The 15,217-nt window shown below is 37.3% G+C and overlaps 1 protein-coding gene across 1 annotated transcript in view; it reads right to left on the reverse strand.

Annotated features, from left to right (window-relative positions):
• The window catches only part of LOC114245610 (uncharacterized), a 141,256-nt gene that overhangs the window by 512 nt on the left and 125,527 nt on the right, over positions 1-15,217 (reverse strand). The window contains exons 4-11 of the mRNA XM_028177842.2: positions 13,882-14,055; positions 5,198-5,357; positions 4,413-4,720; positions 3,682-3,903; positions 2,843-2,980; positions 1,812-1,938; positions 1,231-1,328; positions 443-660 (exon numbers count right to left, since the gene is read on the reverse strand). Of these exons, the coding sequence (XP_028033643.2) occupies positions 443-660; positions 1,231-1,328; positions 1,812-1,938; positions 2,843-2,980; positions 3,682-3,903; positions 4,413-4,720; positions 5,198-5,357; positions 13,882-14,055 (1,445 nt within the window). The remainder of the gene's footprint in view (positions 1-442; positions 661-1,230; positions 1,329-1,811; positions 1,939-2,842; positions 2,981-3,681; positions 3,904-4,412; positions 4,721-5,197; positions 5,358-13,881; positions 14,056-15,217) is intronic.

Genomic DNA, 15,217 nt, shown 5'->3' on the forward strand with positions numbered 1-15,217 from the left:
CCGACTAAGATTTAGGATTCGTGTCTTAAGCTGGATGTCGTCCAAGCCATCTTAGCAAACAAAACAAGAGGGACTTAGAAAAGATTAAAAATTTGCTTAGAAAATTAGATTAGATAAGAAAATGGTTACGAATCTATAAAATTATGACGCGATTGTGGCGTGATCCTATTGTGACGTAATTCAATGTTTATTACTAAATAGTTTCTCGTCGTACAAGGTAGATCTGGGAAACATCTAGGAAATTATTTTGTTACGTTCTTGTTAATTATTACTTCAACGTCTTTGTCAATATGCTTTTGAGTTCTTTCTTCGTTGACTAAGTACTAGTTAAAAGACAAAAAACGAAGATCTTTTATTCAGCGATTAAATTTACTTTAGGTACATTCATGTGCTATGATTTCGTTAGCAGCATCACAAGAAAATTATAGATTAAATTATTTACCTTATTACAACTTGTGATACAATCGCCACCGCAGTCCAGGTCTTCGAGGAGGTGCTCCGGGATCTCCAAATCCAAGTCGAGATCAAGGCCACCTTCTTCGCTGATGCAAGTTAGTTCAGGAGGAACATTAGGTGGCGGTGACCCGAGGCTTCCTGGACCTATGCTATCCAGTAGATCTCGACCGGCCCTATCAGGGGCTATCAATTCTGCTCCTAGAACTATATTTTTTGTAACTATTAGTGACTATATTAGTGTTTAGAAGTATCACTTTAATCTCCTCTTTCAAAATTGCTGCGCACAATATTTATGAAATGCGGCTCAATCCAATTCCACTACATGTGATGTCATTTGGGGCTAAATAATCAACAAGCTTACCATAAATTATACTCTACACGACAATTCGCCATAAAATATATGGGTGTGATTGATATTTAGCTTGAGAAAAAAATCTTAAAACTCATCTCACAAAAATATCGATTGAATTATGGTTTTAATTTAGTTAACATCCCATAAAATTATTTATGACCGTTGTATTATTGGGTGGTCGGTGCCTATTAGGAAGGTAAAAGTAACCAAAATAAAACCACACCATACTACAAGCGACGCTCTCTTGTATTCATCCTTTTTAGATGTGATGTGTGTTTTTTAGAAATGCAAAGTATTATTATTTCAAACATATCAAATTTAAAAAGAAACGAACAAAAAAATCTAATAGATAATGTATTTTATCAAGGAGCTTGATATTTGTTGTAGTTGCATATAAGTAGTCATACTGGTTTTATAGTTACCTAAAGCGGTAGCAGCTCCCACGGCGGTGCGCGGTTCTCGCTCGCGGCTGCGACGAGGTCCACACGCCGATTCGCATGTAGCCGTACCGCCATTTTCTCTACAAAATAAAATGAATCAAATAAAGGTGTATAATTTGTTTCTATATTCGCATATGGACAGTCTCATTACTAGAATGTTCTCGTCGAACCCGTCGCTTGCGACGAAAAGTTCGGCCATAGACAGCTCACTGAGTTTCTAGCCGGATCTTCTCACGAGATATCGACATCATATCTTAAATGGGTGGCAAGACTAAATTTATGATGTCTATGAACTCTGGCAAGTACTTAACACCAATGTGCTTAGTGCGAGTATATTTAACGTTCTCGTTTGCCTACGTTTGTAGCTAGGGACGCTGTTCAACTGCATACAAATTTGAGTCAACTTTTACGTTAGCGAGAATGTTAAAAACTCGTACTAAGCACTCAGAGGAGCCGGGAACTCATCCAGTGATCAATTGAATAAAAGTTTTTTAGTGTTACCGTGTTAGGATAATACACTCATTGTGGAAGCACGATGAGAGAGTACAATATTGTTTTCATACTTGGTGTGTTTATGAGCGACGCTGCGACGATGCAGGTCTATACAGAAGAGAGACAGAGAGCCGATAAGAGAACACGTTGAGCTGAAGTAATAGCCCGCCTTGCCGCCGCAGCCTACGTTAATGTAACCTGAATAAAACAAATAATTAGTACACGTTGAATTACAAAAAGTATTTTTCTTTTCTTGAAAATTAAGTTAAGAGATTACCGCAGGGGATACAGAGAGTTGAAATTTAAATCAATGGTGGGATAGGTGTCTGAATAGTCCTTAAAACACTAAGCGTGTATTCTGTTACTCGTAATATCAATTAATCATGGGTTAAAATATTTTACATACTTTACACGTCAAATTTTAAAGACATTTACACATTTATGTAATCATAGAATTTATCGTAAGCCTTTTTTCTTCTTTTAGATAGCCGAGTGGGCTAACGTTTCGCCTGGTGTCCAATAGTTATCGAAGCCCGCAGACACATATTTAGGGATTAATGGTACGCACGCGTTCTTTGAAAAAGCGGCGTGACACGATAATCCTCTTACCGTGGTTGCCTCTAACTACATATCCGACCTCAGCGACGGAGCAACGTAAAGCGACCGTCGCCCAAAACATGTCTTATCGGATTCTCCCGATCGACTTTCGGTGCTTTTAGGCACTCCAAGCACCGGTCACCGTTCTCTTTAAACTCTTCAAATTCTACTAGGGGCTCGACGTGCAACTTGGAAATGACCCTCTGAGTTTCTTGCCGGATCTTTTTAGTGGGTCCCGATTCAGATCCAGTGGTAAGTTCAGCGAAGCCCTGCACTTGGTAAGACTAGACTGAGCTCATCAACCTAGATAGAGCGTGAGCAGAGGCGCGTAATTGGAATAGCCTTTTAATCTACCAATCATTAGGTGGAGAAAAAAATCACCCGGGGAATTGAACCCAAGCTTTCCGTTGACACTTAAATGGCCCTACAAAAGCATATTATGAAGTATTTTTTGCGTCGTGGCAGTATTGGGCTCGGCAAAAGAAGATAGTTTAAAAAGGCAAACCTGATAAAGGAACTCCAATAGCAATTGGCACCGCTTGAGAGCATTGCACGAAGCCCCAAGTGCGTGCAAAATTTCGTGACCTAACTCTTTCGTAGGTATACATCTTCAAAGAGTAATGGTAGCCACCGCAGAAAATCCCTAGAATGCACACAAACTATTGTCAAATTCGTTAATTGAATGAATCTAAAAGGTTTTGTCCTTAAACTATGTAGTAAATCCATTTTTAATCTTTTTATATTCATTCTATATACGACTAGTGAAAACTAGTCAGGCTTTGTTGTGGGTAACGGATTTTTTTTAAATATATATATTTTTTTTAACTACACTAATGCCAAGTGCTATCAGCTGTTGTACGTCGATAGTGCCTATTAGGTCAAAAACCTGCCCTAAAATGTCGATAACTTTATCAATGTAATGCAAATATTCAAAGAAATGTTTTTTAATTTAATTTCAATTCTTTAATTATTAGAAATTTTGGTTATTGTAGGCATAAACACGGCCTCTTCTATGTGTGCACAGTACCTTGTTTTCTGCATAACTCTCATCGAATCCTATCTTGTAGTTAGTAGGACAAGGGTGATTTTTTCCGTATTTAGGAATGATTCAATAGAGAGAATGTCGGATTCATCAGATTGCTTAAACTGTAATACGTGACTGCATCGAGGCCAAAGTACCAAATCGCCCGGGCTACACCAAGAATAAGTGAGGCTATTCATAATTTTTGCGGGATACCTGTCTCTGATTATACCCACAGTATATTCGTGTAGCTATACCAGGTTTTATAAGTTCACGAATCCTATTTTCACGTTTCTATTTGGAGTTTTAATGAATTCTCTTACCGTATACCCAAGCGAACATAACATAGCCCCTATAGGATCCTTCGACAGCCGTGAGTGCCATAGTGGCTAGTCCACAAACGAAAACAGCCGCTTGAGTAAGGTACTGCCTAGCGATTCTGCATTCGGCCGAGTTTTGTCGGACTAGCAGGCCGAACGCTGCACAGCCCACTGCCCAGGCGAGTCCCAAATAAGCCTGGAGCAGTTCAGCTGTGTCACCTAAACCTGAAAATTAAAATTTTAGTATCTAAATTAGCAATTATTGACACAGCTTTATACATTATTGCCTTGGTTGATAAAAAAAATCTCAAGTTTGCTATTTGCCGCCACCCACCTTGAGACGTGAGGTCGAAGCCTCAACTGCATTGTAGATTTAAAGTTTCATTGTAGAATGTTTTTACTGTAAGTTTTAAATACTTACAGGAATCGGTCGACTCTATATATGTACATATTGCAATTATGCCCCAATTTAAGTGGTGCATGTGGATATAAATTAGCGGTTACAGCAAATAATTTTGTTCGCGAACGCAGACATAGTAAATGAACTATCATTTTATTGGAACTGTATGTTGTTTTTATTTTGATAAACATTTTTTACTTTGATAAACATTTTTTATTGTCTGCGTTATATTTTATTGTATTTCAATTTATAAAAGCTAGGCATCGACTTAGACGCCGCATGCTCGCTTAGCTTCATCAACAATAAGATATAATATTTGTATTAAGCTTCATACCTTCCTCCTCGGCGTGATAAGCTAAATAAAATATAGGCGTGTTTATTCCGAATGCAGAAATTCCAGTTGACATTAGCAAGATTCTGACTGTTTTTGATTTAAGCGTCGAGAAATCGAAGAACGGTTGTCTGTCGTCTGCTTTCTGCCTGTCTTTCATTTTCCTCTTGATCTTATTTTGGTTCTTCAAATGTAAAATTGCTCGTCGCTGGGGATGATACAGAGAAGCTGAGCGGTAGAATGTTCCCAGGATAAAGGTAACGAATACTACTCCTGTGACTGCCTGTAAACCAAGTCGCCACCCGATCGCTCTGGAAGAGTAGAATTTACCAGTATTAATCAAGGAGCGAGCACGTTCTCTACTTTGTTAAAACGAATTTATCTCTTAACACGTTGAACGCCATATGAAAAATCGAGTATCTTTATTCAGGCCACGGTGCTCATCGATGAAGCATTCGAGCCATGAGGGTGACCCGTGAGCCTTTAAAATTTCTTAGCTAGACCGTAAAAGTCGCTATTTTTTATCTTCCGTGCCAATTATCTATTTTATAAATTTCAGAATGATTATCTCAAGTTGATAAAAAATATTGATTCCTTGATTTTGGCATGGCCCGAATGGTTACAGTACGTTAATCTCACGGATGGATCGTAAAGCGTAGAACGTAACATGTTCATTTTTCGGTCAATTTTGCTATCGATGCACAGGTAAAAAATAAACAATCATCATTCATCATTATGCTTTTGCCAAATAGTTTTAGTGATAAGTAAAATTTAATTGTGTTCATTACCTGATGACACCTTTGATGAACGTTGACATGACAGCTATGCCCAGACCGCTGCCGCTGACTATAAATATTTCTACCAGCTCCCGTCTTCTTTTGAAGTATTGAGCTACCATTAAAGTCGAACAATCCCTCGTGAGACCTACGCCCACACCTACCACCGTTCCTAGAAAAATAATCAGGTAATTTCAATGAACATGCAAACCGGGTTTTAAATACGGCACTTTTCCGTTTATATTGTGTACATTATTCTTAGACCATCATGATAGATGATCTCTCTCTCTGTTTTCTCTGAATCTCTTTCTCTAAGAGTACTGCAAGCCGCTTTGGGACTGAATTTGCCTTGTCTTACGGTATATGAGGGTTGTTGACCTATGAATCCTACCTGTAGGTTTTTTTAATTTTTTTTTGAGCCCTTGTAGGCAGACGAGGATACGGCACACCTGATGGTGAGTGGTCACTATCGCTCATGGAGGTCAGCAATGCCAGGGACCAAGCCAAGCCGCTGCCTATCCACCCACATCCTTGCCCACAACCTAGTCTACTTCTACCAGTACGAGTAGTAATGAACAAATGTGTGCGATTTATATAAGAAGTAAAAATCTCTTTTTCATAAAAAAAATGTTCTATGCACTTATATTAACTTATATGCATCTTATACGCACAAGATATTATTGTAGATGCTTCGATCTTCATTTTACAACAGTACCACTCGCCGACGGAGGGTTAATAAAAAATACAAATTATTATAACGTATTAGTATGTAATCTTAAGTTACAATATTTTTTAAGTAAGTAATCAGTTCAATATTTTTAGAATATAGACCTTTCAACGCCCTTGTCTAATAAAGATTTACTCAATGAATGAACGTAGGCCTTGTTAATGTTTATCAAAAACGCTTGTCTGTCTACTAGATTTCAAGTTCTGTTTATTTTGTTTAAAAGTTACAGTTGTTTTAACTTCCCTGTGGAAATGTCCAATCGTTGAAACGCGATTTCTCCACCATAAATCTGAGTCACACCGTAAATATTTGCGACTCGTATCGATAGGTAGAGATACAATTCTCAGAGAAATAGCGATAGATGCGAACTGAACATTAGGCGCTCTGATAAATAAATCACCAGCAAAATCTTGACGTGATGCTTCATGCAACAAAAGGAAAAGGTTGTAATTTTATTACTACTTTATAAATTAGTTAAGCGGTTTTACCCGCGTTCATATTATAATTCTGAAAGAATAGAATACGTTTCATAGTCTCGCAAGTTTATTGTAGTACCTACGTAACGCACCAGTTGATTTGCAGATCCTACGTGCTAATGATGCTTTAGTGATATTTGTTGTAATTTTCATTCACATCCTTTCAGGCATTTTTTTCTAATTCGTGAACAACCATCTAAACTAACAAACTTTCAAATTCAGAATATTATAATAAGTCTAGATATTTAGATATTTTTTTTAATGTATCCACGCAATATTTTTTCTTTCTTAATTATACATATTAATTTTAGTTTCATAAACGGTAATATTATTAATGTTCTGCTTCTATGTTATATTATAACATTAACAAACTAACCATACATTTGGCGCGAATACTACTCATTGAAAGTTCAAGCAATGCCCAGACAACAAATTCAAAGAAAGCTACTGCAGAATTTCTTCTATGGCATGATGCCAAAAACATCAACCACATTATTTTCACTTTGAATGCCATTTTACAATTCTTTTCAACAGCAATGTCCACATTTTATTTACTAAAATGTATCAAACATTTTTCATTTACATATTTCAAAAAATATTTTACGGACTTATCAAACACCAAATGAATCCTAATTTGCAGTTAGCTGTACATAATTAATTAAAATAAAACTAGTTCTAACCTGCAGCTTCATTACAAAACAAAAAATAAATCTTTACTTAATATTATAAAGCGGAAGAGTTTGTTTGTTTGAACGCGTTAATCTCAGGAACTACTGTTCTGATTTGAAAAATTATTTCATTGTTAGATAGCCCATTTATTGAGGAAGGCTATAGGCTATATAACATCACGGTAAAACCAGTAAAAGTGGAAGAATGTTTCAAAACAGGGGCTTAAATAGCTTGCTTAACATTATATAATTCAAAAATATTTTCACTTTCTACGTAAATGAAGTGGGGGGTTAGCGTTATGCCAAAGTACCTAACTATTCCACGCGGACGGAGTCGCGGGTAAAAGCTTATCTATTGATATTCGCCATCCAGTGTCCGCTAAAAATGGGTAATTTAATGAACTGAATTTTTATCTCGAATATATCAGGATATCTTGTCGATTACCATTTTGTCATAGCTATTGTTATTAATCAAGTTAGCAAGTTTGATTAGATTGAATTTTTATTATTGATTCGATTATTGAATGCTCGATGCAGACAGCGCCGCGCCGGAGCGATCGTTGTGGCGAGCCTTGGGGAAGGTCTATGTCCAGCGGTGGACGTATGTTGGCTGATAGATAGATTTCATTATTAATTCGCGATTGAATTGTGTAAATACATTTCGTGTAAGTTTATTTATTATTACTAGTGGTCCCCCGGTAGTCGAAATTCGACTATAACTAATTGAAATTTTATTATAAATACACTATTACGATTCAATTGTCAAAGACTATCATACTTCTATAATCAGAGATTTCGCCAAGTCTACACTTTAGACAAATACTGGTGGTAGGACCTCTTGTGAGTCCGCACGGGTAGGTACCACCACCTCGCCTATTTCTGCCGTGAAGCAGTAATGCGTTTCGGTTTGAAGGGTGGGGCAGCCTTTGTACCTAACTGTACTTGAGACCTTAGAATTATATCTCAAGGTGGGTGGCGCATTTACGTTATAGATGTCTATGGGCTCCAGTAACCACTTAACATCAGGTGGGCTGGGGGCTCGTCCACCCCCAAGCAATAAATTAAAAAAATATCAATAAAGACAAACAATATTTAATCTATTCTCAATTTGACCTCAGACTATAAGCAATAAGACAAGTTTGACAATAAACAAATAATATGCATGCGTGTGTGTGTGTGTGTGTTATATACATGGTAGTGTATGTAATGTTTTATTATTGATTTAATGTATTTTTTACGCATAATTAAAAAAAAATATTAAAATTCCTCCTTCTCTATATTCTCTATAAGTGTGGGAAATTTCATACTCCTCCGTCCGCGCGATTTTCGTAAAAAGGGATACAAAGTTTGTGCTTCACGTATTAATATATAGATATATTATATTTGATTATATTATTATTTGTCCCTTTTTAGTTCGAATTTGTTTCTATGATAGAGGAAGGAGAGTAGGCTGAGATGGTTTGGTCACGTAAACAGGAAGCCACCTGACTACGTCGGAAATTTGGCCTTACTGCTCGACCTCCCCGGTCGGAGACCTAGAGCTAGACCTAAGACAAGGCGGAAGGATGTAGTGCTGAAGGGCAAAAGGGAGTGCAATGTTGCCGACGAGGATGTCGAAGACAAAACGAAGTGGAGGAGTAAAGTAAGGAAAACTGACCGCACCATCATAGGGATAAGTAGCTGGGAAGAGAGAGAGAGAGAGTTTTTTTTCTCTAAATCAATGCAAATGTAAACCGATCTTTCTCAGAATATCTACAAATTTATTACTTGTTTCTGCTAAAACAGCGTAGTAAATGATATTATGCATTTAAAAGATGTCATCGCTTATCAAAATTCAGGAGGGTAGCTCAGATGTGACAGACGACAAATCACTGCCATTCAACATGCAGATAAATTGTGGTTTTGTTTTATGTTCTTCTGAATTGCACTCATTGCTAAACAAACAATTGAAATACTCAAAAAAACAATGTTATATGTAAGCAACATAGGACGTAAGACAGACTCTTGACACAACAAAACCTCAGTGAAACTTACTTATTTTCGGCGAAAAAAAAACAAAGTACGTAATCATATGAAATTACTATTATACTTAAATTGACGAATTAACCAAGATTGACTGAATTCGTATTCCTAAAATATGTGTTATTGGAACGAAGTTCCTTACGGCAGGCTTGGAGGGGATAGGGATTTTGCTGCGCGACCGAACTGAAAAAAATCTGATAGTAAAACCGTAAGAAAAAATCCGTGGAAAAAAGTGCGTGGAATAAAACCGTTAAATGAGACGTGCGCAGGCGCGAGCGCGACAGTCTTATACACAAGCGAGTAGTGTATGATACCTTTCTCTTTCTCCTTCTTTTTTTTGCAAATTGTGTCGATTCTGCATTAGCCGAAGGAACTTCGTTCCTTTTTTTTTTCCTACCTAAGCTGAGAGCCTTGAGAGGCTATATCAGCGTAACCCTAACTTTTGTAGGTGAGCTCACGGGGCTCAAACCTGATGACGTTGCTAACACGAACCCTAGCAAGAGTCGTGCTTCGCAGAATCTACCACCGGATCGGAAACGCGACCCACTGAGAAGATCCGGCGAGAAACTCAGTGGGCTGTGTCTGAGAGTGAATTTACTCGTCGAGCCCTTCGTCGCAAGCGACGGGTTCGACGAGAACGGTGACCGGTGCTTGAAGTACCTAGAAGCACCGTTAGTGGATCGGGAGGATCCGAGATGACGTGTTTTGGGCAACGTCGACTGCTTTCCATTCTGTCCGCAGGATCGGGAATGTAGTTACCGGCGGCCACGATGAGAGGGTTCTCGTGTCGTGCCGCTTTATCGAAGTGGCGCATCGACGCCGACTGCATATACTTACTGGTGGACTCTAAGTCCAGGTCGTCATGGAGGTCGACGTTCCTGACGAACCACGGGGCTCCGACGGCTATCCTGCAAAAACGGGATTGAATAATTTGGAATGACTTTAAGTGAGTGCGGGCCGCGTGAGCGAACACTACACTTGCATAGGTCATGACGGGGCGTATGCAAGTTTTGTAGAGTGTCACCTTATTTCTAAGGGACATTTTACTTCGCCTACATATCATCGGGTAGAGACGTCCTAGAATGAAGGCGGCACGATCGCGTACCGTCTTGATGTGGGGGCGGAATGTCATCCTACTGTCGAGGGTGACGCCTAAGTATTTGACCTTCGGGGCCCACGGTATGGGCTGGTCGAACATCGTGATCGGGCGAACGGCGGGGGCGGGGGTATTGACGCGCCTAGTCGGGAGGGGGATGCTCAGCGTGGTGTTCGGAGGGCGACCCCTTTTGAAGAGCATCGCTGTGCTTTTCGTGGGGTTGATGTCGATGCGCACCTTCCGGAACCACTGTCCCATGGTGGTAGCTGCGGTCTGAAGTCGTCGATGAGGCAACGCCTTCTTCCTACACGAGTAGTAGATGGCGGTGTCATCGGCGAAGAGCGCCAGATGGATCTCCGGAGACCGGGGTATATCATTGATATACAAACTAAATAGTAACGGGGAGAGGGCGGAGCCTTGCGGGACTCCGGCTGTGACGTGACGGGGCCGGGAACGCGTTCCCTCGACTCGATATCGGAACGAACGGTTCGACAAGTAGTCTCGTATGATGAGCACGAGTCTGTCTGGCACTCCCATGTTATACAGTTTGTATATCAAACCGTTGTGCCAGACTTTGTCGAACGCCTTCGCTATATCGAAGAAGAGGGCTCCTGTCGGAATGGGCCTACCTGGTGTCCCACGACACCACATTTTAGTTTTTTTAATTTCATATTTCGGCAATACCCAATTTAACCTACATTAAAAAATAAACTTAAGATGGTCTTTCCAACAAATAAATAACCAAGTTTTAATAGTTTTGTCAGATAAAATGCTCATTGACTATTATAAATATTTGAAGAGTAATCAGCAAAGGGCGACTGTTTTAATTATTGGCACTCTTTATACTGAATAAAGATTTAAACTCTAGAAAGAAGACAACAAATACAATATTCTTCAATTTCTTTGTTTTATGCATTAGATAGACAATAAAAGTCAGCATTAGACATTGCATTCATGTTTATTCAGTGAAAGACCGCTAGATAAAGCCGCGTCAGATTGCGGTTGAGATAATGTCGTATTTTGCTGCAAATCCCCTATTCTTGAGACGTTTGCAATAGACGTATCGTTGATTCATATACTTGTTTTAAAGCATATAGTTTTATTTTGACTGTTTTTAAAAAAGAGTTTTGTTTTGAAATTTCATTGAATATTACTTTAAAATTATTAAAATTAATCTCACTCACTATTATTGTAAAGACCGGTTTGTCATCCTCTAAAATCTATATCAACGCCGGCCTATTTAGATTAAAACAGATGATAGCAAATCCCGCCGGACTTAACTGTAACTTCGTTGATATGTACGAGTATAATATAATTTAAATAGTTTCCTTTAAATATAAACTTTACTTTGAATATTAGACTAGAATTAGAAAAATGTAATTATGAATATTGTATCAATTTATTGGAAACACAAGTGGTATAGGGGAAAGTTGACGACATTAAATTATTAATATTTGAAAAAATAATTTAAGATCATCGTGAATTTATGTTGTGAGACACATATTTGTAATGGCCAAGTTGGATCAGTGTGACGTTACAACTAACCGAGCTTGATAATGTAATACGGAAGGTCGCGCCCGTCGCGATGACTACTAACAGACACCTACATTTTGCAGTAAAGAGCACAATTGCACAACTAAATTGTTTTTGAAATGAACACTGATCGTACTCTGTAAGTTTAGATTTGTGCTTTACAAAAATACGAGATGTAATTGTGAAATTCAATAAAACACGCATACCTGTAGATGTCTATGGGCTCCAGTAACCACTTACCACCAGGTGGGCTGTGAGCTCTTCCACCCATCTAAGCAATAAAAAAAAAACTTACCTACGTATTTTAAATTATAAGTACTTCTACAACTAGTCTGCGTTCCATGCCGCCTAATTTCGATTTCGAGAGCAGTGCCGATATTTCTGTTATTTTAAATTAGCAGTTCTCTAGGCCTCTTTGGCATAGACTTAATTAGTTGCTGGGAAATGGATTTTTATATTAATAATAATAATAATTGTATTTATTTACTCCACAATACTAAAACAAATAAATTTTCAATTAATATGACATAAAAATTCTACTTCTACACAATATTACAATATATTATACTAACACAGTGGAGATAAAAAGGCCGCGACCCAGCTTTAAATTTAATCATTATGCCTAAAATTTAATTAAATCATGAAAGACAGCTATAGTATCATTAAAACAAATCTAATAGTTTATACTAACTTAATATTAATAATAACGCCATCTGAGTATTGTATTCTACAATAGAGTAGCACTATTATTAAAGGCGCCTATTAATCTTAATTTTTTATTAATATAGCTTTTCCCCTGCAACTTCCCCCTGCGTGGATTTAACGAATTTCGTAAAAATCGATTCCATGGTTTGGGCGTGAAACTGTAACAGACAGGCCGAGTTAATTTTCATAGTAAAATCATTTGCTATATAACTTCTAACATCTAATTTATCTATTAAAAAAATAAAAATAACTTGAAATCAGGAAAAATCTGGTTTCAATGAAATAAATGGTTTTAATGAAATAAAGCATTTATTTTTAATGTTAATTTCTGTCTACCTGTGGAAATGATTGTAATTATTCACGGTGGGAATAGGTAGGGTCATTACCCTATCTAATGGTGGTAGCTACTCGTGTGGGCTTATAATACGCTCATCAGAGGTAAAATTGGCACAACAAGGAGAACACCAATTTTAATGCTCATGTTATGAAGTCACAAAAATACATTTAAGTCTTTTAGAATAAGGCAATATTATATTCTTCATATAGATATTTGTATGAGTGCCGTTATCTTGAAAGGTCGTTAATTATAGTGGGTACCTAAGTGATTTTCGGCATTTTGATCTCTCACTTGGCAACAGGCATGCTAAATACTTCTTAAAGTTCATCACGTTGCATTTCCAGTTTAAGTAACCTAACAATTAATTTACATTTGTGCTAAAATAGATTTGTTTGAAAGATAGATCTAAAATGTCTTTCGTCGTGACACGTATCGCGCAAATGCTTTGTTCTATCAATCTAGGACGACTCCCAGATGCGGAGATGTTTTCATTAAAGATATTCCCGTTTATTTGGCCACGGCTAATTAGCGGATACCTTTGATGTATGAAAACAAGCATCGGCCATTTATCTTTGTGTTATTAATTGAGTTGTCGGCGAATGGGCGAACATTTTCAGTCCTTGTTTTTTAATGTAGTAATTACAAGAAGTTTCTTTTTTAATTTTAGAAGACGAGTCGCTGTTTTTATTATGAATAGGACGCATGTATATCTTAGGTTAAATGATTTGACATGACAATCGTCTGTTTGAAGATTATTAAGAATGGTATCTTTTTGCAAGTTGGCAAGTGCAACGCCAGTTGTTTCCATGTCACCTAATTTCCCATCATTTGTAGCATCATTATTTTTATCTTCTCTTTCCTAATTCCTACCTTAATTAGGTATTGGTGGTAGGAAATTTTGTGAATTCCCATATGATGTTGTTCGCAATCAGGTGTTTCTATCTGAAGTGCTAGATAGCCATTGTTCCAACAGAACTGAGATTTTGACTTAACTTTTCAAGGTAGAAGCAGTCTCTCAAACGTACCAACCTATACCTATACCTATAGGCTTCAGTGATCGCACTAAATTATGTTTGTCGTGATATGATAATAATTTGATATCAAACCTTAGAAAATTGAAAATAAAACTTACCATAACTGAAAAACAGCTGATGAAATTGTGTGGCAAATGATGTGAAGAGACATCCCAGAGCTGCTACTAAACCACCCACCACCGCCGTAACGCGTGTTGACTTTCGAACGCAGAGGGCCACTGTTACTGGAGACAAGGCCAGTGCCACCCCCGCTGACAAAGCACCTAGACATCCTGAAACAAAATGAAAACTAAACTGTATTAGAACTGCATACATTAAATAATGTCCGTGAAAAGAAAACAGTGTATTCATAGATAGTCGTTTGTCAACTTTTATGTGAATACCATCTTTATTATTATAAAAAAAAGAACATAATATTCCTAACCTAAAAGTACATGTTATTATCCGCAACATGCTTCGTCAGATTACAGAAATAGAGCTATCAGCAACATGCTTCGTCAAAACGTACAGTACTTACTTTCAGGTGCAAGCGTCGTCATAAATTATTATTATTGGTTAATCTTTATTATTATTGGTACAACACAATTGTATATGCTAAAGAAGAAACGCAGAAAATTAAAACAGAATAAACGTTAAATTGTTTTTAATTTTAATGTATTTAATTATAAATCTAACATAATTTGATCTTGAAGTAGACAGTCCAAGGCTTCGTTGCGATATTTCTTGGTTTACGTTAAATACACTTTTGTAGCCTGATTGTACACAAGCTCGTAAAGATCTGTGTGTGGCATATCGGCTTCCTTCTACGGCGCTGATTGAAAGGGTCTGTCAGTTAATGTACTAAAATACGTGATATGTTTTTATTATACATTGCTTCTTATAAATTACGTTTTTAATTACTCCTTACACTTAAATTATGGCGTAAGAAATTAAAGTGAATGTGTATAAAAATTCTTAGTAATAGTATAGTATTCTTAGAAATAGTATTTTGTTGGAAATACAGTTATTGTAGTTCATTGGTGGTACGGGGTGCTGTAAGCCCACATAGGAAGGTACAATAATCCTGTCTATTCTTGCCGTCACGGAATTCCCGTTTGAAGGGTTGGGATGCCTATGGGCTCCGGTAAATATTTAACACTAGGTGGGCCCGTGAGGTCGTTCATATTTTTAAGCTTTGAAAAGATTTAGTAACAGACAACTATTTTCAAGATTTTAAGTACTATCTATATCTATGTAAACTATCGGGAATGTATTTTTATGAGATATTTTATTGTTTGTTTTCTGATTTTTTTACAGTGTAGGTAACTTTTGACTACAGAAAAAAGCATTGCTTACGATATAATCTCATGAGGGTTATGAGACTGACCTTTTAGTTCTATCATTTATTTCCACATTAAAAGTATACATAATTTGCTTTACGGTCTGAATGTCCGT

This window comes from Bombyx mandarina, chromosome 23, assembly GCF_030267445.1.
Source record: "Bombyx mandarina strain Sakado chromosome 23, ASM3026744v2".
Taxonomy (NCBI): Eukaryota; Metazoa; Arthropoda; class Insecta; order Lepidoptera; family Bombycidae; genus Bombyx; species Bombyx mandarina.